This window comes from Vipera ursinii (assembly GCF_947247035.1).
Source record: "Vipera ursinii genome assembly, chromosome: 5".
Taxonomy (NCBI): domain Eukaryota; kingdom Metazoa; phylum Chordata; class Lepidosauria; order Squamata; family Viperidae; genus Vipera; species Vipera ursinii.
The window spans coordinates 79,730,164-79,755,346 of NC_139518.1; the positions used below are offsets into that span (position 1 = coordinate 79,730,164).

General features: G+C 40.1%; 1 protein-coding gene across 1 annotated transcript in view; it reads left to right on the top strand.

Annotated features, from left to right (window-relative positions):
* Positions 1-25,183, top strand: part of MICU1 (mitochondrial calcium uptake 1) — a 175,706-nt gene that overhangs the window by 94,075 nt on the left and 56,448 nt on the right. Inside the window, exons 7-8 of the mRNA XM_083364802.1 lie at positions 13,503-13,585; positions 23,465-23,662. Coding sequence (XP_083220928.1) covers positions 13,503-13,585; positions 23,465-23,662 — 281 coding nt within the window. The remainder of the gene's footprint in view (positions 1-13,502; positions 13,586-23,464; positions 23,663-25,183) is intronic.

A 25,183-nucleotide genomic window follows, 5' to 3' on the forward strand; every position in this document is an offset into this window, starting at 1 on the left:
CTTCTTTACCCTTCAACTTCTTGGTCAATGTGTCTGATTTCCCAGTCTGATCTATCTATGTAGTGGAGCTGACAGATGGATACTTACTTGGGTGTGAGAACGTAGCGGTTGTTCTTCCTGAGTAGATTGCCCGATGAGGGATTTATATTCCATTTGCCTGATGGAATCTTCTATATAAACATAGAACATTTGTGACCATAAGTAATGGAAAAGCTCATACGTAACCAACATGAAAAATGCAACCTATCCCATTGAAATTCAGTCGGTTGAGATCTGTACTTGTCTGTGGAGATTCTCAGTCGTCCAGGCCATGGTTGTCCCAACGGTGCTTTTTCAAGAGGCAACTGGACTTTCTCTGATAAGTTCCGTTGACTGAGTCAAAACTGAAGAAGCTTCTCAGATGAGAAGCGAAACGTCTTCAAGGAAAAACAGAGAAGAAGTCCAGTTGCCTCTTGAAAAGCCCCTTTGGGAGATCTGTACTAATAGCTGATTTGAAGAAAGGAAAATTAAATGTCCAACGTAGATGTTCAATGTAATCTTAGCTTCTCCTTTGTGCTGAAGCGTATCGTCTTGTCTCCTTCCCTTGTATACTTCGAGGTCATGATTTATAATTTTGAAAATCCCACTAGGCCTTCTCTAAAGGAATATCCAACAGAGGATGGTTTAAAAATATTTGCATAATCAGGCCAAGAAAATGGGTTCTGATTATTCTTTTGGTTATTACTGCAGTGTAATAAACAGGGATCGAATAAAATCCTACCCCTTTTTACAAGCAAGGAGCTGTTTGCATACTGCATAGAAAATGAAGTCTGCTAGCATATTTTATTTATAAGTCATTTACTGCTCTAAAGCAGTCTGTTTCACTAATCCGCTCTGTGCATCTTTATTTTTTTTCCCAAAAGAGATGATATAATACTTTAAATTGTGTCAGTGTTTCCAGTCTTCTGTTAAAATGTCAGAGCAGAACAGCTTAGAGGACTTTGCAATGATGTTCATCTGTTTCTCCAGGTTTTTTTTTCCAGCGCAGTTTGTATTTCCTCAGTGGGGAGACACAAGGTTAAGGGAAATGAGCTGACTTTGCTTTTCTCTTTCTTTTTATCTATAATTTGGAAGAAATTACATTTGGGTAGCTTCTTGGAAACATGGCACAGAAAAACAGAGGAGAAATCCCCTTTATTGTTTTTTTTTTAAATAATCCTGATTTTTTTTAAAAGCACTTGTTTATTAACCACATTTATGAAAAATATCCTATGTATTTATTTTATTATTTATTTATTTATTTATTTTATAATTGAATTTCTATACCGCCCTTCTCCCGAAGGACTCAGGGCGGTGTACAGGGCAGTAAAAGCTTTACGTACAAAAGTTAAAATGAAATTGAATTAATTAAGCCCTAACAATAAATAATTAAAAATACCCCAAACCCTTAAACCAGGCCGGCCTGTTCAAATAAATAGGTTTTCAGATCCTGGCGGAAAGAGCAAAGGTCGGGAGCCATTAGCTGTAGATGGGTTTTTTTTATGACCTGGTACCTCACAAAGTAAAAAACAACAACAACCAGTGTAATATAATGGTTAAGGTGCAGGATTAGGAACAAGGAGTCCCAGATTTTTATTCATCACTTAGACAGAGAAACCAGATGATGGACGATTAGCCATTCACATTCTCTGCACCTTAGATTCGGAAGTTGAAAAACATCTGTCAACCCACACTGGATCAGCATGGTAGATAACCTTCAGTGTTGTGACTTTCATCCTGCAGTGGAATAATCATATCAACAACAACAACAGCAATGTCATGAATATCCTATGTCTGCCACAGAAATTCCTAAAAAAGGAATGTCTAGGATTGTGGTTCTCTTTGGTAGCTTATTTTATCCTAGGAGGTTGGATAAATGACTATGGTTTAACAAAGGAGACGGCTGTGTATAGTCCCCAAAAGTTCAAAGTTCAGTTAATTGAAGAAGAGGAAGGAGACAGAGGAAATAAATTTGAAGAATATCAGAATAACAATAACACTATAGAACTAAGTCACAGTTTCAGATTTTCTTGTGTGACCCTGTCTATTCAACTTCAATTACGGTATCTCTTGCAGGTTCTTAGTTCTGTGTTGTGTACATTTGAAAGAAACCATACAACTATTGCTTGTAAGATTGTGTATGATTTATTAGCCCTGGCAGACCTTTTCCCTCTACCCACCATTGAAAAAAATCTTTGTTGTTTCCTCCTGTATCTTTGATCAGTTATATGTGTTCAATGAATATTTCTCTTAGTCTGATTACTGTATGATGCCGTATGGCTCTTGGTTACAGCTTTGAGTTGAAGAAATATAGTGCAATTCTTTTCTTGAGGATGCACACACCAGTATTAGCTTGAATGTTGATGGACTGGATTACGTTTTTGCACATAGGCAAATCTGGACCTGTATAGTTTAATATATCACAGATAGAAGTACAGACCAAGCTTATGGGTTAAGATGAACTTCTTTGCTCTTAATTCAGAGACAATCCCATCAGAGACCGATCTAACCCTTAAATTATTTATACTGAGGGAGAAGTATACTCTGGGGATTTGAGTGGGAGAGCAAGAATAAAGGCTTAACTCCTACTTGATTGATTATGGGCCATTAAGTCATTGTGGATTCCTGGCAGCCACACTTTTCTCCAGGATGATCTATCTTTAACCTGTTCTTTCAAACCTACCAAGGGTGTGCTCATCACTGTTTTAAATGAGTCCATCTACCTTGCTGCTGGTCATCTTTGTCTTCTCTCTGTGACCAGCTTTTCCAGCTTCAGAGCCTTTTCCAAAGATCCAGGTCTTAGCACAATGTGTCTGAAATAGGATAATTTAAGTCTGGTCATTTGTGCTTCAAGTGAGAACTCTGGATTGAAATTCCAGCTTATCTAGACTCATTTGTTACCCTCATCTATCACAGAGCTCAGTTGCCTGCTTAAATTTGGAAGGGAAAAAAAAATTACATTCATTGAGCTTTCATGTCCAATTTAGTTGTAGTTGGAGCAAAATAAACCATTCTGTTTATATGCATCTTTATATGTATGTCAGTCATTAGCATGTTATTTTATGCCACAAATTAGAATGTTTTTCTTACAAGACTAATAGCTTTGGCTGAATTGAAAACTGTTTATTCCTCCATACCTTCAAAAATTAGCCTCAGGGAGATTTCAGTAACATCTGCCACTCACTCTTTGCCATTTACTGGCAATATGGTTCATATACTTTGCCAAATCTCCAGCTTCAATAGTTGGCGATTTGGGACTGAAAACAATTGTTGGTCAGGAGCAATCATAATGTGTAGCATTTGACCGAGGCAGGATGTTACCTGGATAATGTCATTTATTTTATTTATAAAATGTATTTTTGTTTTATTGATAAAATTTATTTCCCCGCACATGCGTGCTAGTCGTTTCCAACTCTAGGGGCTGGTGCTCATCTCCGTTTCAAAGCCAAAGAGCCAGCGCTTGTCCAAGGACATCTCCGTGGTCATGTGGCCGGCATGACTAGACACCAAAGGTGCACGGAACGCTGTTACCTTCCCACCGTAGTGGTCCCTATTTTTCTACTTGCATTTTTATGTGTTTCAAACTGCTAGCTTGGCAGAAGCTGGGACGAGTAACAGGCGCTCACTCTGTTACGCGGCACTCGGGATTCGACCCACCAAACTGCCGACCTTCATTTACACAAATATGAGCTGCCACTGTTGTGACTACTGCCATTTAGATGGCCTTGGGCTAGGCTGAAACAGGAAATAAGATTTGTCCCATGTCTGGGACTAAGCAAGTGTATTCTGAATGCTTAACAAACATTTAAAACATATCTATATCTATATTTATATATCTATACCTATATCTCTATATCTCTATCTATCTATCTATCTATCTATCTATCTATCTATCTATCTATCTATATCTGTACAACATGTTCAGTTAAAACATAAATAATTAAAATCAACGTTAAAACCTAAAGCACATGGGGAGGGCAGAGCAAAGTGGGGGGAGGTGGGCTCAGTTGTTACTCGATCAAGCACTTCCATTACGCTGTTCCCCCCTAAGCCAGTTGGCAAAGCCAGGCCTTTAGGCCCTTGTGAAAGATAGGCAGGTTGGGGCCAACCTCACATCGGGGGGCAAGATGTTCCAGAGGGCAGGAGCAACAGCTGAGAAGACTGTCCTACTGTACCCCGCCAGCCAGAATACTCTGGTTGATGGGACCCACAATATTTCTCCTCTGCCAGCACTGGAGGGACGGCCCAATCCCAGTGGGGTGAAACAGTCCTTCAAGTTACCTGGACCCATGCCCTGAAGGGAATGCTATCCTGAGATATTCCCAAAACAGATCTAGAATAGCAGTTTCTTTATGGAATCAGCTGCCGGTTGAGCTCCGGATGGCACCTGACCTTCGCTCCTTCCGACGCGACTTGAAGACCTACCTGTTTGAACAGGCCGGCCTGGCCTGATGGGGGATGCGTTGGGGTTTTTATTGGGGATTTTTTTACATTTTTCTACTGTTTTTAGTTGGGCTCGTGTTTAATTCTCTTTTTAATTTTTGTAATTTGTATTTTTATATATGCCCTGTTCACCGCCCTGAGTCCTTCAGGAGAAGGGCGGTATACAAATATAATAAACTTAAACTTAAACTTAAACTTTTACAGCCAGACAAATCCTTCTACATTTATTGTTTTGCACCATAATCAGTATGATAAGTCTTACCAGATGAGGTGGTTGAAGGTTATAGTCCCATCCTTCTGAAGGTTACCAAGTTGGGGCAACTCCTGTACAGTATCCAATCATAGCCCTTGAGTTTTCAGGTTTCCCCCCCTTCCCTCAGGTTTGTCAACTAATAGTGTAATGCTGAAAGAGAATTACTGTACATTTATTTGTACATTGCCTCTTACCTGTCTTTTGAAGAGACAAATTTATATTCTTAATTAGTGTCCGTCTGAATGGTCAAATCATTTCATGTCTCCTTTTTTTTTAAAAAAAGTTTACATTTAAGTACTTAACATTTTGCTTATAATTTACATAAATATATGCTTGAAATGTATATATTGATAATGTATAGCTACATAATCTTCAAAGCTTAATTGTGAACAGAGGGTTGATCAGGATAGCCAAAATATGCTCCAAGTCATGGCAGACCATAGTTAAAACAGAAATCATTGCATTTCATCTCAGCAACTTCCCATCAAGATAAAAATGTCTCCCTCCCCACAGAAATAGCAAAGGATTTGGGTTTCTTGCTTGGTTTTCTTTGAAATCTTCAAGAACTTACTTCTGTTCCACTCCCAACCAAATAAGAACTTCTACTGTTTCATAGGTTTCTTTGAAGCAGGGTTAAGATGGCGGCGCCTGGAATGGCTGCGGCTGCATTGGCTCTTGAAGGCGAATACTTTTGGGAGGGATAGTAAGGACTATAGGCCACATGATCAGGAAGATTTTAATGTGTTTGAGCAACATGGTGGAACTAAGGTAACATACGACATGCGACCGACAATCTTTGCTGGCCTGGCGAGTTTCTAGTTGTTTTGGAACTGTTGGTGAGACCGTTAAAAGTCGTTGGTGCTGTTTGAATTTGTTCTACCAGCAGCAAGATCTGACTGCTGGCCCAGTGATGGATTCTATTGCAAATCATGGCTGTTTCCAGAGGAGGCAGAGGAGGAGAGGACCTGGAGCTTATGGAGCGAAGGAACTGGATGAGGCTGTCGGCAGGCCCAGAGGAAGAGAGAGAGGCTTTGGAGGAGTTGGTGGCGGCGGCGGCAGCGTGCTCCAGGGGCGAAAAGAAGCAAGGCCTCTTTAAGGAAAGGGTGGAAGAGTCAGGATCAGAAAAAGGAAAGAAGGCGAGGTTGTCAGAATACAAGCTAACTTGAGGACTAATCCACATGGAGCCCCATTTCCATCTGTCCTGTTTGCCATCGTTCACTCCCTAGAGACTAAAATGGACAATGTGAAATTTGAGTGGGCCACGAACAAGGAGTATATATTGGAGGTGATGACCCTTTGAGAGCTGTATGCAATGAAATTTCATTTTGATGTATGCCGATTGGTGTACATTCAAAGTGACAATAAAGTTATCATTAAAGGTAAACTCAGTAGATCAAATTTGTAAATACTACAGTATGTTAGAAAAGATAACGTCAGGCACAAAAAAATCAGGAACATTTGTAAGGTTGCAGTATAGAAGATTTATTCAAAGCGCTACACAACAATCTGGTCAGCTGAACTTCAACGTTAATTTGCTTCCTGATAAGGATCAGTGGAATTCAGAAGCGATTGGACTTGGAGCATTTGTGGAAACGCAAGGATTCTAAGTGATGATATGTTTAACTCCGCCCCCCCAGCTCTGCCTGCTCTTCTCCTACAGAGAGTATTTTACTGATGTACGTGATCTCAAATTTTTTTTCCAAGTTATATGTCTGGGATATGATCTATGAATAGGTAAAGGTGCCCTTAGCTATTATACTAGAAAATACATGCCACCTGCCCAATAATATAAGTGGTAGTCAAGAATTCACTCAACTTTCAGCTACATAAATTTTTATATGTGAACTTCTAGAGATACCTGGGAAGAGTACTTTCCATATTTATTCATCGAATCGTCGTGTTATAGAAACAGGGATAAATCTCCACTGCCATGAATTCTCACTGAAAATTGAACACAGCCCTTTGAGCATTAGCTTAGCTTGGCTGTAAAGAAATGCAGCAATATTGTTGTTATAGCAAGATACTTCATATCTCATGGCTGTAGAGTCACAATAAGAAATAATCCCCATGCCTCTTAGATACGTTTGTATTAGAGAGACAGTGTCTATGTATTTGCAAGGACACATCTGCAGCTGCTTTAAATTAACCTACCTTCACTGATTTTCTATCCTGGCTATCCTGCCCTTTCCTATTCCGTGCATGTTTACAACACAACGCTGTTTTTAATCTTCTGGGGAAGGAATACTGTTGTCCCATAAATAAGAAAAAATAATGGTGGAAAACTAACATGAGACAGAAATGAAATCTGTCATTTTTCAGTTTGTACAAGATGTCTTTCTGTATTCTGGAATGCTTTCTTAACTCCCTTTGTGAAACTTAGTATATAGATAGTCCTGGGTCTACGAGCACAGTTGACCCCAAAATTTCTGTTGCTAAGCGAGATATTGTTAAGAGAATTTTGCCTCATTTTACAACCTTTCTTGCCACAGTTGTTAAGCGTACCACTGCAGTTATTAAGCTAGTAGCACGCTGATTAAGTAAAACTGGCTTTCCCATTGACTTTGCTTATCACAAGGTCACAAAAGGTGATCGCATGTCCCTGGGACACTGCAAACGTCATGAGTTGAGTTGCCAAGCATCTGATTTTTCATCACATGACCATGGGATGCTGCAGTGGTCGTAAGCGTGAAAAAGGTCATAAGTCACTTTTTTCAGTGCCATTGTAACTTTGAACAGTCACTAAATGAACTGCCGATAAGTAGAAAACTATCTGTACTTTCCCCTAATACCACATTAGGAATATTTGATTTAATATGTATTTTTCTTTTATGACACAAGCAATCATGTATTTCTGCCTACAGTGATCAAGATATTTACTCCCTTAGATTTTAATGGTGTAGATTGAATTTATTTATTCATTTGTTCATTCATTCATTCATTCATTCATTCCATTTCTTAAACTCTCACATCCCTCCCTCCATCCGTCCCTCCCTCCCTCCCTCCATAGAGCCATCTGGCTACTTTGTATTCAATAAAATTACATTTTGCATGTCTCCAAAATGCAATGCACAATTTCAAGCCTGGCAATTTGGCAATTGCCCCTAAGAAAATGGAAAGGTCCTTCCAGAATGGTGTCTCAAAGGTGCTTCTTCCGAAAGGCAACTGGATTTTCTTTCTGGATGATTGAGAATATCCGTAGACATACTTCCAAAATGGTAGTAACATATGGAAGGAAACAATAGATGGGAGACCCAGGTCAGTCGGCAAGGTCCATCAGCGGTCTCATAATGGAGGCAAACTAGGTTCCTTAGCTTACCGTTATAAAACGAGGAATGTAAAATCATAGCCTTGTTGATACGCTGCATGCAAACCTGAAGAGGGTATAAAGGACTTTAAGCAAATAGTAATATATCAGAAGATACCTACATCTCAAAGGTATCTTAGTTTAATTTCCTTCGAAGCCCTGAGAACAGTACGGTAGTTTTGTAATGCAAATATATGGCAGGGAAAGTCCTTTGAGAGTTGTATTTCCTTCAATGCTCTGGGGAAGCTATGACAGTTGTTTAGTAATAGGATACTAGAAACAGAATCAGCATTAAACATTTTGGAGAAAGCCATATATTTCTTATACCAAATTAGTCTGTGCCGGCTTCTATTGCATATGAATGAATATTGTGCTGCATCTTTGAATTCCAATAGCCCCCTGAAGATGCATTTTCCCACAGGGAGATATATTTCCTGTTCTCTCCCAATAAGAGGAAAGAATTAGAAACCTCCACCCCCACCCATATTATGCAGAATAATTATAGTGACTAATTTTGCATAGAATGTATTGGGGAAGAGAGAACAAGAGAGAAAGCAATATGGTTAATGGTATAATGAGGGGCATCTAAGGGAAACATCTCAGTTCATTGTAATTCTTTTAGGCTTTCAGGGGCCTAATATTCCTGTTTTCCAGCACAAGATGAGAACATTAAGACATTAGCAAGGACTTTTACTATAATTAGCCTCCTCCGTTTAGTTCTTATTGCAGAATAGTATAAAGTTGCTAAAATTCCATTTCGGCTTTTTGATGAGCACCAGAAAATGTTGTGAGGCTCAGCGGTCCCCAACCTTTCCGATTTGGCAGCCCGACGCAAGGGAGCCTGTGAGTGGCAGGTGCGTGCCCACACGCACCGCTCCATTTGTGTGAGCGACAGGCGCACGCGCCCTCCACTTGCTCAAGTGGAGTTTCGCTTGCACATGCTTGCTCTGCTGCTCGCGTGAGTGGAGCTTTACGTGCACGCACTAGCCCGCCTCTCCTGCGGCCCGGTTTCAAACAGTTTGGGGACCCCTACTCTAGGCGGTTTTCACGTGTGGAGAATAGGAAGGGCTTAGTGTCGAGGTTTAAAGGCAAATATATATACTCAATGTTATCCTCTCTTGTTATGTATGTGTACACTTTGAGAGGAAGCGAGTAAATTTCATTTTTAATGTGCCCACCGTAAAAACATGGCAATAAAGGTTATCATCATCGTGATTGATGTGGGAAGTGTCCCGAACCTATTCTTTTCATGTTTTCATGCTTCATGTAAAATGTTAATGAGACACGGGGAACTGGAAGTACAGTCGCTCAAAAGATGGATAGGTTTTAGGCTCCCTGGGTAGCCCTCAACGGTTCGTTTAGTGATCGTTCAAAGTTGCAACAGCAGTGAAAAAAAGCGACTTGTGATCGCTTTTCACACGTATGACGGTTGCCCGCATCCCCATGGCCACATGATCAAAATTCAGACGCTTGGCAATCGACTCATACTTACGACAGTTACAGTGTCTCAGGGTCATGGCATCATCTTTTGTGATCTTCTGACAAGCAAAGTCAATGGGCATGCCAGATTCACTTAGCAGCCAGGTTATTAACTTAACAACTCGGGCAAGAAAGTTCTTACAATGGGGTAAAACTCATTTAACAAACGTCTCGCTTAGTGATAGAAATTTTGGGCTCAATTGTAGTCATAAGCCAAGGATTACCTGTAATTGCTCTTACAATAAGGTGAACTTTTTCATTCTTTACCAGGGGTCCTCAAACCTGGCCACTTTAAGACTTGTGGACTTCAACTCCCAGAATTCCCCAGCCAGCATGGCTGGGGAATTCTGGGAGTTGAAGTCTGTTAGGCATATGGTGTTAGCCTACAATGTTGGGTTGAAAATATATTAACCATAATGTTATGACTTTAAGAAGTTAATTGGCCAATGGGTGTGTAAGTGTTCTCATGGCCATAAGAGGAAGATAGTAACGTAGCTTCTCTCTCTCTCTGAATTCACTGATCTCTACTATTACTGTTTTTGCTCTGCTGTTGGTTTACTACTGTTGTAAACCTGAACTGTGTATTGACCTCTGGACCGGTAAGAAGACTTTGTATTTTGGATTACTCCTTGGACTGTTGCTATTGTGTATGACCTGGACTGTTTATTTTTTGACTGTGCACTTTTGTTTTTTACACCACCTCAAAAGTAAAATCCATCCACAAGTCTTAAAGTGGCCAAATTTGAGGACCCCTGTTCTTTATTATTCCTGAAGGTGAATAGTGTCTAATTAGCTTGAGGGCGAGGTGGGATGGGTTGTGAAACCTCTCCTGGAAACTCTTGGGGTGCGATGTTGAGTGCGCTGAAGGCAAACCAGCCTTACCACCTCCACACTGAGTAGACAAAAACCACACCACACTCAAACAAAATTCCCATATAAAATTTCCTAGTGTAGATGTAAATAAACAATTGAACTAATGGCTGAGCTTATTTGACTCTATACCAAAGAAGCTGTGGGACAACAGAATAGGAGAAGACTTGGTAGGGAAACATAACAGCCTCTATTCAAAATTAAGTAGCAAACAGAGTATTACTTAGACCCAAAGCTTTCTTCTGAGTCATTCCTTCGCAAAAAGTGCCATAATATGGATATCACAGAGATGTTTCTTTGGTACAGTAGTTATTGCAGCTAGATTTTTGTTAATATTTTCCTGAGTGCTTAAAACAATGGAGAAGAGGGGGAAAGATTTATTAACTGCCCTAGACCAAAGATGTCAGCTTGAATAGGCTAGCTAGGGCAATGATGGTGAACCTCATTTTCCCCATATTCGGAAAATGCCTAACTTTACTGTGCTGGCGTATCACACAGACAAACAAGAACAAAAGAGAAACAATTCTTTAGATACTCATTTGTTTGTTTAAAAAGAACAGTCTGATCATGTGTAGTAGTAGGTATTATATAAAGAAATAGCAAATAATTACAAAATTGAAATAATGAATAAACCAACTTATTTTTGGAGCCTCCATAGGCCATGCAAGAGCGTGGCCCTTTGCACGATTTCCAGAAAGTCCTGAGGCTGTGTGACAGGACACCGCCACCTATTCTTATGTAGCCTCTGCAGCCCCCAAGGATCACACAAGTGTTGTGATTCAGGGTCAGCCTGTGGTTTCGACAGTTGGGTTGGACGACTCAGAGGAGGAGGGGGGTGTTGAAGAGCTTGCTGAGGGGGTTGGAGAGCTTGCTGAGGGGGTTCGAGAGCTTGCTGATTAGAGCCCTCAGCCAGGCCCCTCCCACCTGGTCACGATGGAGACCCAGCTGTGTGAGCCTGACAGCGTGGATGAAGATGACCCACAGCTGGCCCTGTTCAAGGACGCCCGACGCAGGAGGCAGTCAATCAGGAGTAAACAGAGGAAGGCAATGGGGCACCTCGGAAGGAGGCAGAGAGAAGCCGCGCCCTGAACTGTATAAAAGGGGAATGCGTGGGAGGGCTGGTTTGCTGAAGGCAACCGCTTGAATAGTTCCTGTTTCATAGCTCCTGTTTCATGGTTGGTGTCTTGTTTTGGTCTGTTTTATGTTAATAAATTTGGCAGGCTTAATTCCAGCCTCTTGCCGTTTGTAAAGGGGTTGTCCCTGCCTTTTCTGCAGGGCCGGTAGCAGGCTGGTACAGAACAACAAGAAGGGTGTGTGCTTTTGAGAATAGAGTTATACCTCGGCACTCAACTGCTTCAAAACTCAGTACAAATTCAGTACTCGACGCATTTTGAAGTAGAAATCTTGTCCAGCACTTGTCTTTCTCCTGGTGGTCGACATGCAAGGAAGAACTTGCTGACATCAGCTGCTTCATGATTTTCTATTTTTTCTGGCCAAAATAGCAGGTCATGTAGTAAGTCACATGGTTTTCTCAGTACTCAAATAATTTTAGTATTTGTTGTATCTTCTGGAATGAATTTCCAATGAGTACTGAGGTAGCACTATGGCTGTCAGGTATTGGTGAATGTTGACATGTCACTCAAAATATTATTAGTGTATCCACCTTGGACATGTGTGTCATCAGTTTGCCATCACTGGGCTAAGGTGTGTGTCCACCAATATATTTTTAGAAGCTGGAGGTATAACCTGTCCTTCATCTTCCTATAACCTGTCCTTCATCTCCCTATAAGTTATCTAAGGCCACAATATTTAATAAGAAGTAACTCCAGATGAAAATAGTAGGATTTGATTTCAATTAAATGGTACTTAAAATGTCATTTGTCTGATTTTTCACACAGAATCTTATTGTGATTACATTGCAAATGGGTTAATTAAAACCTTTCATTGCCCCACTTGTTCCACCAAATTCGTCTCTACATAAAGTTATCAAAGTGCTGCGCTCATAAACAATCTGCATTTAAATTCATGCTTAGATTTGGGACTCTTAGTTTGGCAGCTCTGGATCCTCCATTTCTAATTAGGCTTTCTCTACCCTATTTCCTTGGAGAGGACAGAAATTACAGATGTTTTGTGCGTAGATTCATAAATAAAGTTATGAAATGTAAAAATAGCCATGCGGAGCTCATAATTTCAAGATATTACAGAGATATATTTTTGCAAGAAAATTGCTCAAGAGGACTATTAATACATATTAATATATGTATTGGAAGAGTGAGGAAGATTCTCAGGGATGACTCACACCCTGGACGGTATCTCTTTACTCTCCTACCATCCGGTAGGAGATATAGGAATATAGCCAGCCGTACCAACAGGCTGAAAAATAGCTTTTATCCGTGGGCTGTTAGGCTTTTAAATGGGACATAATCTTATGCAGAATTGACTTGGGAGGCCGGTGTGTGGTATAGTTGGTTAACATAGTGTGGTGAGATGGAGGGTTTGTTGTCACTGTGTGTTGGGGGGAGAGAGCACGGGGGGAGGCTCAGCTAATCTCAATGTACACATGTTGTACTTTGACAATAAAGGTTGTTTATTATGCCTCCTTAAGTAACACCAGCTGCCTGCAATTAGTGCAGGTTCGCATCCCACCAGGCTCAAGGTTGACTCAGCCTTCCATCCTTCCGAGGTAGGTAAAATGAGGACCCAGATTGTTGGGGGCAATTAAGCTGACTTTGTAATAATGCCGCTTGGTGTGTGTGTGTAAGCCCTAATAAGCAGGCATATACATAGAATGAAGGCTACTGCTAAGCTTGTAAGCCGCCCTGAGTCTTCGGAGAAGGGCGGGATATAAATGGAATTAAAATAAATAAAATAAAATAAATTATTATTATTATTATTATTATTATTATTATTATTATTATTATTATTATTATTATTATTATTATTTTAACAAAGCTGCAGAAACAAAAACAAGAAAAAAACTCACTGAAGAGACATAAGAAATATATTGCAAAAACAAGTACACTTTTTTTGAAGAAAAAAAAAGTTTCAAGCTGTAATATCACTCTTAAATCATTATTGGCGTTTTCTTGTTACTCCACAATGTAATATGTATAATATGCTGTGTTTTTTTCCTAGCTCCTCAGAGAAATTTCGAAATTGCTTTCAAGATGTTTGATCTAAATGGTGATGGAGAAGTGGATATGGAAGAATTTGAGCAGGCAAGTTTCCCTCCCCCCCCTCCCTTTCTTACATATATTTTAAGAAGACAAATTTGTGCAGTTTTCTGCTCTTAAGAAAGTGGTGGGATTCAAATATGTGAACAACCAGCTCTCTGTGTGGGTGCCGCTTCCAGAAATCCATTCTGGGCCTGTGGGCAACAAAAAATTAGCTACCAGTTCTGCCGAAGTTGTGGGAACCAACTGAATCCATCACTGTCTTCAGAGTATATACATAATACATACATATAGACAGTTTATATGATTCTGTCTCTATGTAAAAACGGTTTTCGTCAACTTGACGCCTTCCAAGTGTGTTGTGTTACTTCTGGCAATGGTGCTGGCAATCCTATTTTTTTTTCTCTTTCTCCTCCCTACCCTTTCATTTCCACATTGTTTTTCATCTAACTGATTTCCAGTTGTTAGTGAGCTTGCTAAATTGTTGTTGAGTTGTCTCAGTGTGGATTTTTTTTAAGGTATCGCCCCCTTGACTTTTTCAAAAGATACACACAGCTGCAAACAGACATCTAACATCCTCACTCCTGTCTTCTGGGGTTCAATCAATACATCTGCTACTAGAGAGAATGTTTTTCAACTGCATATGAAATATCTAGCAAAAAAAAAAAAGACTGCATATCTTTTTAACAAAAATGTGTGTGTGCTTTTCTAGTGTGATTCTGCAGCTCATAAACTTTAAAGTTTTCATAAACTGCTTTTCTACTGCAAAATAACTTAAGACTTCCAAAGTCCCAAAAATATTCTTACTATTAAATGAAGGAGAGCCCCCAGAGGTAAATCTATAAAGGGAGAGAAAAATGAAAGCTTTTGTAGAAAAATAGGTAGCTAAATTGATTACATGACAAGAGGGGAAAAATACTCCCAAAGGGAATTCAAAGAGGAAGAAGTAAATGTACTGTTAATCATTTCTCGCAATTACCACAAAGTAATACTGACATGAAACAATATATTGAATAATTGTTTATACAGTGTTCCAATCAGCAGGATTTTCTTTAAACTAAAAGAAAGGTAAAGGTTCCCCCGCACATGCGTGCTAGTCGTTTCCGACTCTAGGGGCCGGTGCTCATCTCCGTTTCAAAGCCGAAGAGCCAGCACTTGTCCGAGGACGTCTCCGTGGTCATGTGTCCGGCATGACTAGACGCCAAAGGTGCATGGAACGCTGTTACCTTCCCACCGTAGTGGTCCCTATTTTTCTACTTGCATTTTTACGTGCTTTCAAACTGCTAGGTTGGCATTTTGGGAACCTCACTCAATAAGGAGTACAGGTAGTCCTTGAGTTACGAGTGTAATGGATCCTGCCCATTCCACTCATAACTTGAAAACTTGTGGGAGTGAATCTCGTACCACAAACGAACACTCCCTCATTAAGACACACGTGGCTCTTTAAGTGAACATGAGGTATCTCGGTGGGGAAGGACATGGGGGGCTAATGAGGGAACAGGCCCCCTAAGGCTTTCCCAACCCACTAAGATACCTCATGCTTCCCCCTCCCTTCCTGCTGCGCCGGACTCAACTTGAAAAGATCTGTCTCCTCTCTGTCGCAGTTCCTGCTGCTGCCTGGATCTGCCTGGATGCTTCCGTGTGCCTCTGAAGGCCAGATTGGGGCATCGGAGGCCTTTTACAGGTCACTGCCACCTGGATCTGAGGCCCGGGGACGCTTCTGCGGCCTGGAGAAGGCCTCCGGCGCCTGAATCCGGGCCGCTGGAGGCACGCGGAAGCATACCCCGGCCTCAGATCCAGGCAGCAGTGGCCTGGAAAAGGCCTCCAGCGCCCAGATCGGGCCACCGGAGGGCTGCAGAAGTGTCACCTGGCCTCAGATCCAGGTGGCAGCAGACTGAAAAGGGCCTCCAACATCCCGATTCAGTCTCCGGAAGCACACGGAAGCGTCCCCTGGCTTCGGTTCCGTTCTCTGTTGCAGAGGCCTAAAGTATCATGAGATCACGTGAGATCAGTAGGGTGAGATCTCTCCCCACTGATCTCATCTGATCTTGCATTATTTTAGGCCTCCATTCTCTGCAAATGCTCTGAAAGCATGGAGCAGCCAAGAAAGCGAAGGATCTCAATCTTTGCAGGGTGAATATTGAAGGCCTGATGGAATAACCAGGGTGAATATTGCAGAGCCTTTGCAGTCACTCATAAGGGTGAGCGACTGCTCTGGTGCTGCAATATTTGTAATTTCGGGACATGCTCGTAAGCACCAGGGGGTGCTTATTGCTTAACTTCCAACGAATGTTAAGTGAACACTCGTAACTCGGGGATTACCTGTATACAATTCAAGCTACCTTAATTTAATACTTGTTTTGCTTTTTTTTTTAAAAAAAAAGTCTAAGCATAGTTTTAATGTTAGTTGTATCACAAAGGGAGAACTCTGTGAAGACCATGTGAAACCACTAAATGAAGAATTTTAAAAACAGATAAAAATAAAGTTGCTTTCCAATTGTGCATGGCTTCTGGTGCCTAAATGAGTACAGATAGTTCTCGGCTTACAACACTTTATTTAGCGACCGTTCAAACTTACAACGGCACTGAGAAATGTAACTTATGACCGTTTTTCACAGTGGTGAACTTTGCAGTATCCCCATGGCCTTATGATCAAAATTCAGATGCTTGGCAACTGATTCATATTTATGACGGTTACAGTGTCCCAGAGTCATGGGATCACCTTTTGCGACCTTCTGACAAGCAAAGTCAACGGGGAAGCCAGATACACTTAACAACCAGGTTACTAACTTAACAATTACAGTGATTCACTTAACAACTGTTTCAAGAAATGTTGTAAAATGGGGCAAACCTAATTAACAAATGTCTCACTTAACAGCATAAATTTTGGGCTCAGTTGTGGTCGTAAGCCGAGGACTACCTGTATAAACATCATGCAACTAAATGAAAGCTCTGTGAGAATCGTATATAAGAACAAAATCAAAAAGTTTTCATAGATGGTTGAACAGCAGTGACCAATGCTTGATCATTAGTACGTTACGTCAAAAATAACAGCTCTTTTTGTTGTTTAAGGCTGTACAAAGCGGTTGAGGACCCTGACTATCGTAGATTGCTGCAGCCACCATATAATTAGCATCTTTCTGAGCCTTTATTTCTCTGGAACTGTCAGTACAAGTAATTGAGATGTCTTATTAGAAAGCCTGACCTTCAAAATGGTTCCAAAGCGAGCTGCTTTGAAGCATGAGAATCTGCCTTGTATCATTTTACATTTGGATCAGTCTAACCATCATTCTATCTATCTGTAGAATGATTACCATGTCATGTTAAGTATGTTCAAGTTTTGAAATTCATCTTTGATAAATTTTGAATGAATTTTCCTACGGATTCAGAGAGCAATGTACCGTATATATAATTTGTGTGTTTTTGTTCATGCTTAGGATCTTTATTTTGCAGATTGAGCTATTTTACTGATGTTTAATGAGCTCTGACAATAGAGCCTCCAATATGTCGTAATATCTGCCAAACTGCAGCTGGCAGTCCGTAAATGAAGGAAGACAATGGTTTCCCTCCCTTGCTCAGCTCATAATTTTATTATTTTTACCATTCTTTGCATTTACATCCTACTTTTCCTCCATGAGTTCAGACTTAAGTCAGAATTTCCCCCAAACCTGTGAGATCTGAGAGCTACCAGGGTTAAAAGTGGACAAGTACTTGGGTCTCCCAAGACCTGTCCCAACTTCTCAAGAACTATATCACACAGATTGTAAATCTAGGTTTGTTTTGGTTTTGGCCATAACTCCAAGTTAGGAATCCTTGGATTTTAGCCGAAATATAGTCTTTTATGCTGAGCCCTTCTGAATCGAGTGTGGGTTGCTTGATTTTGCCTTTTTGCCAGTGCCCAACGTTGGGGGCGGGAAATCTCTTTCCAAGTACTTCCAAAATAAAATAGAATAAACTTTACAGAGTTAGAAAGGGCTTTGGAAGTCTTCTAGTCCCACCCCTTGCTCAAGCAGGAGACCATATACCATTCTTGACAATTGACAGTCTAGTCTTTTCTTAAAAGCCTCCAGTGATGGAGCACCCACAACTTCTAAAAGCAAGCCATTCCACTGGCTAATTGTTCTTACTATTAGGAAGATTCTCCTTAGTTCTAAGTTGGTTCTCTCTTTGATTAATTTCCATCCATTGCTTCTTGTCCTGCCTTTGGATGCTTTGGAAAAGCATTAGCCCACTGCCTTGGTGGAGCAGTGGGCTAATGCCTCCTTAAGTAACACCAGCTGCCTGCAGTTAGTGCAGGTTCGAGTCCCACCAGGCTCAAGGTTGACTCAGCCTTCCATCCTTCCGAGGTAGGTAAAATGAGGACCCAGATTGTTGGGGGCAATAAGCTGACTCTCTAATAATGCCGCTTGGGGGGGGGGGCGAAAGCCCTAATAAGCAGGCATATACATAGAATGAAGGCTATTGCTAAGCACATTGGTTTGTGCTTTAGATTGTAAGCCGCCCTGAGTCTTCGGAGAAGGGCGGGATATAAATGGGATTAAAAAAAATATAGATTGACCCTCTTCTTTGTGGTAGCCCTTTAAATATTGCAACATTGCTATCATGTCACCTCTAGTCCTTTTTCCCCCCCCCATTCAGATTGCATATTCCCTTCTAAGACTGGAGCATCACCTAACCTTAGAGATGTCAGTTTCCTTAAGTTAATCCCACAGGAAGTTGAACTTCCCAAGAGACTCACAGCTGGGAGCTACATTTTTATTACAGTTCTAGAACCATTGCCATTACCAACAGCTGAACTACTGAATGGCCCTGAGATTGGTACAGAATTTGCTCGTATTTTTCCCTATATAACAACATCTTTTGCCTTTCTTTTGTCACTGTTTCTGGTTGTAGACCATAGCATGTTTTTATTTCCCACTTGCCTACACTGAGAATCCCTTGATGAAAGCTTTATGAGAGAGGAAAATTATGGAGAAAATTATGAAGATGCTTCCTGCTACCCACCATCAATAGTGTTTGGGCAAAGTCAAATAATCCTTTTCAAACAGGCACAAGAGGAAGCTCAGCAATCTCCTTTAAAAAGCAAGTAATATTTTAAAATGAGAATGGCAAACTTTTTTGTCCCAAAGCAGGCGACCATATTCCTTTTTATTATCCCTTTTTCCTGTATCTTCTGTCTACATCAGTCTTCCCATTGAGATGGTTGAGTTAGATTATCTATTAAAATAATGCTAAAGGCCTTACCTCCTAATATTGTAGGAGGAAGTGATACTCTGTACTTAAAAATTAGCTCCATTGCACTGGAACATTAAAAACTGACAGACTACTGACTAATCCGAAAAACAAGATTTATTTTCCTAGGATGAAAAGACTGCAATGATTGTATCAGAGAAGTTGGGGCAGTAACCTTTCATTTCTCTGTATTGGAATATCACATAATAAAAAGAAACATCGTAAATTCAGTTCTCTATTGGATGATTAATAACCGGTCCAGGAATATTGCCAAGATTTGAAATCTTGTTCCTGCTAGGGATTTATGCTGAATATTCCTTTGTTTTATTGAGTTATTTAATTTATTTCTTAGCTCTCCTTCAAGATAGCAGTCTTTCAAAGGCAGCTTACAAAATACAACATACAATTCAATCTCAACATCATAAATCAGTTTGAAATAATTCTACAAATGAAGTGGTCAAAGTAATCAGATCCAATATTTAAGCATATATATATATATATATATATATATATATATATATATATATATATATATATATATATGTGTGTGTGTGTGTGTGTGTGTGTGTGTGTGTGTGTGTGTGTGTGTGTGTGTAAATTTTAGATTGCTAACGAATTAAAGGGAGACTGATATGCATTTCAAACTTATTTGTTTTCATCAGTCAGCCATACCCTTCTGAGATTCGAACCTGGGCTGACTGATGAAAACAAATAAGTTTGAAATGCGTATCAGTCTCCCTTTAATTCTTTGTTAGCAATCTAAAATTTACACAAATATGAGCTGTCACTGTTGTGACTACTGCCTGTGGATGGCCTTCGGTTAGGCCAAAACAGGAAATAAAGATTTGTCCCATGTTTGGGGCCTAGCAAGGTAATCTAAATAGTTAACAAGCATTACACACACACACACACACACACACACACACACACACACACACACAAACATATATATATATATATATATATATATATATATATATATATATATATATATATATATATATATATATATATATATGTTTGTTAAGCATCCAGTCTCCCTTTATTCTTTGTTAGCAAGCCAAAAAAAATTACATATATATATTCTGGGAATGAAGAACGAAGCTGAAGTCACCAGCCTGAGGATGACAGATGAGATTTCGTCGAAACGTTGCCCTGATACCTCCACGTATTCGGGTCTTTTCCCATGTAAGATTGAGAGTGTCTTGGTGACATTTCGACGAGGTCCCACTTGTCATCTTCAGGCTGGTGTCTTCGGCTTCATGCTTGTGCGAGCACGAAGATGACGAGTGAGACCTGAAGATGACGAGTGGGACCTCATCGAAATGTCACCAAGACACTCTCAATCTTACACGGGAAAAGACCCGAATACGCCAAGACCTACACACACACACACACACACACACACACACACACACAAACACCAGGTATTCTTTTCTTTGTTTACAGATTGTCAGTTCTGATTTACTTTCTAATTTTTTTAAAATTTGAATTTGTATTTAAATTCATATGCACAGTTGAAAAGCAGCTGGGATTGTTTTCCAGCATTTTTATTCTATTTAGTGACTTATTAATCATGCTGTTATTATTGGGGTTAGAATTAGAGTTGCCAGGCTACTCTGACCTTTTTGGTTGTGTGAAAATAACCTCATTCTTCGCTTCTGCTTTCTCACGGAAAATCAATAATCTGAGAACAAAATCCTCAGAAATTTTCAAATACTGCAACAGTTGTTTGTTTTTCTGTGTGCAGTCTTTATCCAGCTGTTATTTCCCTAGAGTGTCAAAGGGAAAACAATTGCATGATTCTCATCTTTGCAGATAGAAACATATTCCAGCATCTGAATATCTTTTCCAAGATTTTGATTGCTTCTCTACCAAATGCTGGTCTGTGACAATTGGTTCTTTTTTTGTTTATCTTTTTTGATAATTAATTCTGAAAGGCAAAGGCTAACCACCACTTCAACATCTTCTTTGCCCATTCTAAGGCAGTTTGCTACACCTCTTGTCATTGATTTGATCTTCTTTTTATTCAAAGTTATTCCCGTTTTTGTCCTCATGCACCTTGAGTTGCATCGTTAGACTTTGCAGATCAATTGCATTTTCAACTGACAGAGAGACATCATCGGCAAAATTATTGTTTCTTCCTCCAGTTGTAAAACTCCGTAGTTTTCCAATGCAATTTCGGTCCCTCGATATATATTCAACAGATAGTTTGAATAAAGAAGGAGAAGTTATACATCCTAGTCTCATTTCTTTGCCAACCTAGAGCCAGTCTATTTCTCCATGCTCCACTCAGGCTATAGGCTTCCTGATCTATAATGCAAGACTAGTGTAAAGACAATTAGAGGTTTGGGATTCCCATGTTACTGAACACAGCTTGACATAGTTAACATAAACAAAGGCTAATCAATGAAGCACATGTTGATTGGGAAAGTAGCATTCTGGGACTTTCTCAATTATCCGTGGTGCATCAGCAATATCTCTTGTTCCTCGGCCTTTTTTTAAAACCAGCTTGAACATTTGGCATTGTTCTTGCCATCTAATTCTGTAATCTCTGTTGGATGATCCTGTACATTTTTCCCCTAGCATTTGAAATTAAAAACATTGAATGATAGCTTGCACACTGTGGTTTTCTTGGGAAATCACCAAGGTACAACTGCCTTCTCCTACATAATACAAAGTGATGCTTTGTTCCATTGTCGGTAAAGCAATCATCTGCCTCTAGCATTTTCCTATATTGCTGCTGCATGACATGTTGTTGTTGTTGTTGTTAGCTGCGAAGTCGTGTCTGACCCATCGCAACCCTATGGACAACGTTCCTCCAGGCCTTCCTGTCCTCTACCATCTTCTGGAGTCTATTTAAGCTCACGCCTACTGCTTCAGTGACTCCATCCAGCCACCTCATTCTCTGTCGTCCCCTTCTTCTATTGCCCTCAGCCTTTCCCAGCATTAGGCTCTTCTCCAGTGAGTCCTTCCTTCTCATTAGGTGGCCAAAATATATGAGTTTTAGCTTCAGGATCTGGCCATCTAAAGAGCAGTCAGGGTTGATCTCCTCTAGGACTGACCGGTTTGATCGCCTTGCAGTCCAAGGGACTCGCAGGAGTCTTTTCCAGCACCATAGTTCAAAGGCCTCAATTCTTTGGCGCTCAGCCTTTCTTATGGTCCAACTTTCACTACCATACATTGCAACTGGAAAGACCATAGCCTTGACTATACGCACTTTTGTTGACAGGGTGATGTCTCTGCTTTTTAGTGTGCTGTCTAGATTTGCCATTGCTTTCCTCCTGAGGAGCAAGCGTCTTTTAATTTCCTGGCTACAGTCCCCATCTGCAGTGATCTTGGAGCCCAGGAAAATAAAATCTGTCACTACCTCCATTTCTTCCCCTGTAAGGCCCTTCTCTGGCTTACAGCCATAATTAATTAATCACATTTTTATCCTGCCTATCTCACCTAAGAAAGCCAGATCTTCTCCCATTTCTTGAGATGTAAGATCTCAATATAAAAGAGAAGGATTAGGGAGGACACAATGACTACTTTCCAGTGCTTAAGGGGCTGTCACAAAAAAGAGGGGATTGACTAGGGCAAAGAGGGCAGGACAAGAAGTAATGGATAGAATTTTGTCAAAAAGAGATATGACCTAGAACTGAGGAGAAATTTTCTGACAGTGAGAGCAATTAATCAATGGAATAGCTTGCCTCCTGGGGTTGTGGGTGCTCCATCCCTGGAGGATTCAAAAATAGATTGGACAACCTGGGATTAAATAAGACCCCTGCCTTGAGCAATGGGTTGGACTAGAAGACCTACAAAGTCCCTTTCAGCCCTATGCTTTGATATTTCTAAGGAGAGATCATCATAGAATCAGGTTTGCTAGTTTCATGTAAAGTTCTGTAAAAATTCACAGTCAAGCAAATGCAACAAAACATCCATTTCATACTTTGCCATTTAATAATATCCATTGGAGAAATAATGGAATAGCTCATCATGCATAGTCCTTTCCATCTTAATCATGATTACCTTTTCTTTTCAATTGGACTAATACATAGTTTCTCTGAACTGCATATTTGTGAAGCCTTGCACAAATGTGGTCTTTCTGGTCATCTGTTGTGGTTCTTTGTTGGTTGGGATTTCTGGGAGCTATAGTATAGCAGTATCTGGAAGGCCAATGGTTCTATATCACTACTTGGATAGACCATACTGGGAATACTGGGCGTTGCTAAGTTTGTCTCTAGAGCAAAATAGGGATTGTTCTGGATTTCAGCCATCTAATATGGATAATTCTCTAGCGAAGAAAGTAATCTCTGAGAATTCAGAAATTTATCAGTACACTCTAAAGGGGTTTAAAACTCAATGTGCACATTAAAATAAATACTAGCTACAGTCATTTTGGGGAGATAACAAAGCTGCGATCTACCTAGTTATAGCTGGGTATTCAACTTTTAAGCCTTGGTGGCACAGTGGTTAGAATGCAGTGTTACAAGCAAACTCTGCCCATAACCTGGAATTCAATCTTGATGGGGCTCAAGGTTGACTGAGCCTTCCATCCTTCCAAGGTCAGTAAAATGAGGATCTAGATTGTTGTGGGCAATATGCAAATAATGCTTACATTGGAAACTGCCCAGAGAGTGATGTAAAACGCAATAGGGTGATATATAAGTCTAAATGCTATTACTATTGTTGTTTTGCCATCTGTAGGTTCAGAGCATCATTCGTTCCCAGACTAGCATGGGTATGCGTCACAGAGACCGTTCAACTACTGGGAATACGTTGAAGACCGGCTTTAATTCAGCATTGACAACATACTTTTTTGGAGCTGATTTGAAGGGGAAACTGACCATCTCCCACTTCTTGGAGTTCCAACGCAAACTTCAGCATGACATTCTCAAACTTGAGGTTAGTGTCTAATAATCCACAGGGATTTTGCTTAATGCACTTTCCATTTGCTTACAGATTTGTCTTATTAATATCATTAGTTCTAATTACCAGGACACAGCTTATTTAAGCAGATGGTATAATCTGTTCCCCCAGGAGATCTCATTCCTTTCACTTCCCATGAGAATCCAGATGCTTTTAGATTTCCTGAAATACCCACATAGCCAGATGAATGGTTGGTTGATTCTGGAGCAATGAGCTAAAAAAAATAAAACATACCATATTGCAGCACAAAATATTTCTATTCTGCAGTAAAAAATAACACATTCTTGCTTTTAGTTTTCTGACCTGATTTCATCTCTTACATGTGTCCCAAATTTTGCCCCTATAAAATTAAAATCTATCTATCTATCTATCTATCTATCTATCTATCTATCTATCTATCTATCTATCTATCTATCTATCTATCTACATTATCTATCTATTATTTTACACAGATGAATTTTTCTTTCTTTTTTTATATGTTATGTGTGCTCTTGAGTTTATGTCAAATTTAATATTCACTTACTGTGAATAATCTCTTGTAGGCTACAAAGGACATACCTGTACATTAATCAATTTCAGGGAATATTTGATAGTTATAATTTAATGTTGTTTCGGTTAATTGAAATAGGCTGTCGTGAATAACTGTAAAATTAATCTGCTTTTTGAAAAATACAATGAAGTATATCCTAGGTCAACTGCTATAAAAGAAATTATATTATCATGAACTATATCTGTCAAGGGAAAAAGCATTTCCAAATGTTAATAAATGTTAGCCATTAGACCATCTGGGTGTTTATTCTTGCCCCAGTAAAACTCCATACCTCTATTCTGACACATTATATAGAAAAACTAGAAGCATTTATAAACTACTAGACTAATATTTTACACTCACAAATATGGCCAACCTGGTATGGCAAAGAGGAATGAATTGAACTATAAAACAGGATTTCAAATAGGAAATTAAATTCTTCTTAGTGCACTCTATTTAGTGCTACTTAAGCATACTTTGAAGGGACGCGGTGGCTCAGTGGGTTAGGACGCTGAACTTGTCGATCGGAAGGTCGGCAGTTTGGCGGGTCGAATCCCGAGTGCCGCGTAGCAGAGTGAGCGCCTGTTACTCGTCCCAGCTTCTGCCAACCTAGCAGTTCGAAAGCACGTAAAAATGCAAGTAGAAAAATAGGGACCACTACGGTGGGAAGGTAACAGCGTTCCGTGCTAGTCATGCCGGCCACATGACCACGGAGACGTCCTCGGACAAGCGCTGGCTCTTCGGCTATGAAACGGAGATGAGCACCGGCCCCTAGAGTCGGAAACGACTAGCACGCATGTGCGGGGGAACCGTTACCTTTACCTTTAAGCATACTTTGAAACCAATTAAACCTGCCATGAAGATTCTCCGTTCTTTATAACCAAATTAGATTGGAATAAAGTTTGTATTTAGTATATTTGAATTCTGTCAGAAGGTAGAAGCTACAGAGAACATTTCTTGATCAGAAT